The sequence below is a fragment of the Bison bison genome, unplaced genomic scaffold (assembly GCF_000754665.1).
Source record: "Bison bison bison isolate TAMUID 2011002044 unplaced genomic scaffold, Bison_UMD1.0 scf7180017855246, whole genome shotgun sequence".
In the NCBI taxonomy this organism is placed as follows: domain Eukaryota; kingdom Metazoa; phylum Chordata; class Mammalia; order Artiodactyla; family Bovidae; genus Bison; species Bison bison.
The window spans coordinates 61,925-64,271 of NW_011485819.1; the positions used below are offsets into that span (position 1 = coordinate 61,925).

A 2,347-nucleotide genomic window follows, 5' to 3' on the forward strand; every position below is an offset into this window, starting at 1 on the left:
CAACGTTGTGTTTATTCTTTAAAGATTTTTTGAAGTGGGCAATTTTTAAAGTCTTTATTGAATTTTTTACAATATCCTTTTTGTTTTTATTTGTTTTGGACTTTTGGCCACGAAGCATGGGGATATTAGCTCCCCAACAAGGGACTGAATCAGTACCCCAGAACTGGAAGCCTCAGTCTTAACCACTAGAACAGCAGGAAAGTTCCTGTTGTGTTCATCGTGGACAATTAAAAAATAAAGCTCTTTATCCATTTATCTTTGAAGGGAAAGTGTATTTGCTAAATATACTTTACTGTATTTCTGTTTCTGCTTTTCTTTGGGAAATTTATGACTCCAAATTTCTCACTGTATTATTTATGCAGTAGTCTGTAACCAATTTCTTATGGGAAGATGGGAGAAAGCACGAGAATGCATGTAGCTTATGCATTCTGGCTTGGTACCAAGTAGAGTTGGTCGTTAGTGGCATATGCATATTCTCTAAACTGTCTGCTTATGATAAGTATTTATTGACCATGTCTTTCTTTCCACAGTAAGAGCTAGGGTTCAGATGCAAATTTTCATGGTGAAGGTAATAACTCTTAGCAGTGTGTAGCACATCTTACAAGATGCATCTAAGAATGACAATTTGCAACCTCACAGACACAGAGGAACCTGCAGAAGGAAACGGCAACCCACTGCAGTAGTCTTGCCTGGGAAATCCCATGGAGCCTGGTCTGCTACAGTCCATGGGGTAGCAAATAGCCATATATGAGTTAGTGAGTGAACAACAATAAGACAAAAAGGAGGGCATGGAAACATGGGACACAGATAACTCAGCAGAGTCACGTGGAGTTGGACAATGGAGAAGAATCCAGATCTTATGTAAATATCCTAGTGTTTTCTGTAAATTACACAGCAAATGTTGTCCTATAGATATTTTACAGGGGGCAGGCACTAGGTGTCTGAAGATATGATGTGCATCACCAAGGAAGTAAGAAAAAAAATGAAGCAGGTCATGGGGCAAAACTGCCAAAGATATGCTCTAGGGTCATGCAACTGCTCAGTCTTCTCTCTGAGAAATGCAGACTATAATTCTCTCATGATTAAAACCTATCATTTTTTATTATTTTGTAGCTAATTCAGGCCCCAGGAATGCATTAGTTCTTAAACGGATCCCATGCCTCCTCACAACGTGACCAAATTTGTTCTCCTGGGACTCACACAGAATCCACACTTGCAGAAAATACTCTTCATTGTTTTGCCCATTTTCCTATTCACGGTGCTGGCCAAGCTGCTCATGGTCATCACCATCTCCCTCAGCCCCACACTTTCTGCCCCCATGTACTTCTTCCTCAATCACTTGTCCTTCCTAGATGCCTCTTTGACCTCTGTCACCACCCCCAAATTCATCATTTACCTGCTGTACCAAAGGACAACCATCTCCTGGGGTGCCTGCCTGACTCAGCTCTTTATGGAGGTCACCATCCTCACTGTCATGGCCTATGACCACTATGTGGCCATCTGCAAGGCTCTGCACTACACGGCCATCATGCAACAGGGGCTCTGCCAGCTCCAGGTGGTGGTGGTCTGGACTGCGGGGATCCTGCGTGCCACTGTACAGGTTCTTTTCAGCATGGACTTGACCTTCTGTGGTCCCAACATCATTGATCACTTCATGTGTGATTTCTTCTCACTGTTGGAACTTGCCTGCAGCGACACCTACAGTCTGGGAATGGTGGTGGCAGCTAACACAGGGGGGATGTGTTTGCTTATTTTTTCCATGCTCCTCATCTCCTACATAGTCATCCTGATCTCCCTGAAATCCCATGGCTCTGAAGGACGACGCAAAGCCCTTTCTACATGTGGTGCCCACTTCACAGTAGTGGTAATGTCTTTTGTCTCTTGTATATTCACTTACACACGTCCTGTGGCTGTTTACCCTGCAGACAAGTGGGTGGCTGTGTTCTTTGCAATCCTCACTCCTATGTTTAATCCTATTATTTACACAGTGAGAAACATAGAGGTGAAAAATGCCATAAGGAGTTTATTGAAGAGGGGAGTAATTTAGGCTTGTCACAATGCCAATAAAGTGATGGTTTATATACACAGGTAGAATTGTACCTGCTGTAAATTGTGGGAGTAAAAAGATCTGAGGATCATTGACAGAAAAAAAAAATCCCAGAAACTATTTGTTGATTATTTAACATAGACACATTTTAGGTATTTTGATAAGTTTTAATATATGTTCTAGAGTCTTCAATGTTCATGTTCATAGTTTCAGATTAGGCAAAGGAAAGAACTATAATCTCCTAGTTTCATGATTTTAGAGTATGTTTTACTCCAGAGTCTTCCATTTACTTTACTAAAT

The 2,347-nt window shown here is 41.5% G+C and overlaps 1 protein-coding gene across 1 annotated transcript; it reads left to right on the forward strand.

Moving 5' to 3' along the window:
• Positions 1-1,156: 1,156 nt before the first annotated feature.
• Positions 1,157-2,047, forward strand: LOC105001959 (olfactory receptor 4C13-like). Its single transcript, XM_010858399.1, has one exon. The coding sequence runs from the start codon at positions 1,157-1,159 to the stop codon at positions 2,045-2,047; it is 891 nt and encodes a 296-aa protein (XP_010856701.1).
• Positions 2,048-2,347: the final 300 nt, after the last annotated feature.

Coding starts and splice junctions, on each gene's coding strand:
- LOC105001959 (XM_010858399.1), top strand. CDS start 1,157: ATGCCTCCTCACAACGTGACCAAATTTGTTCTCCTGGGACTCACACAG.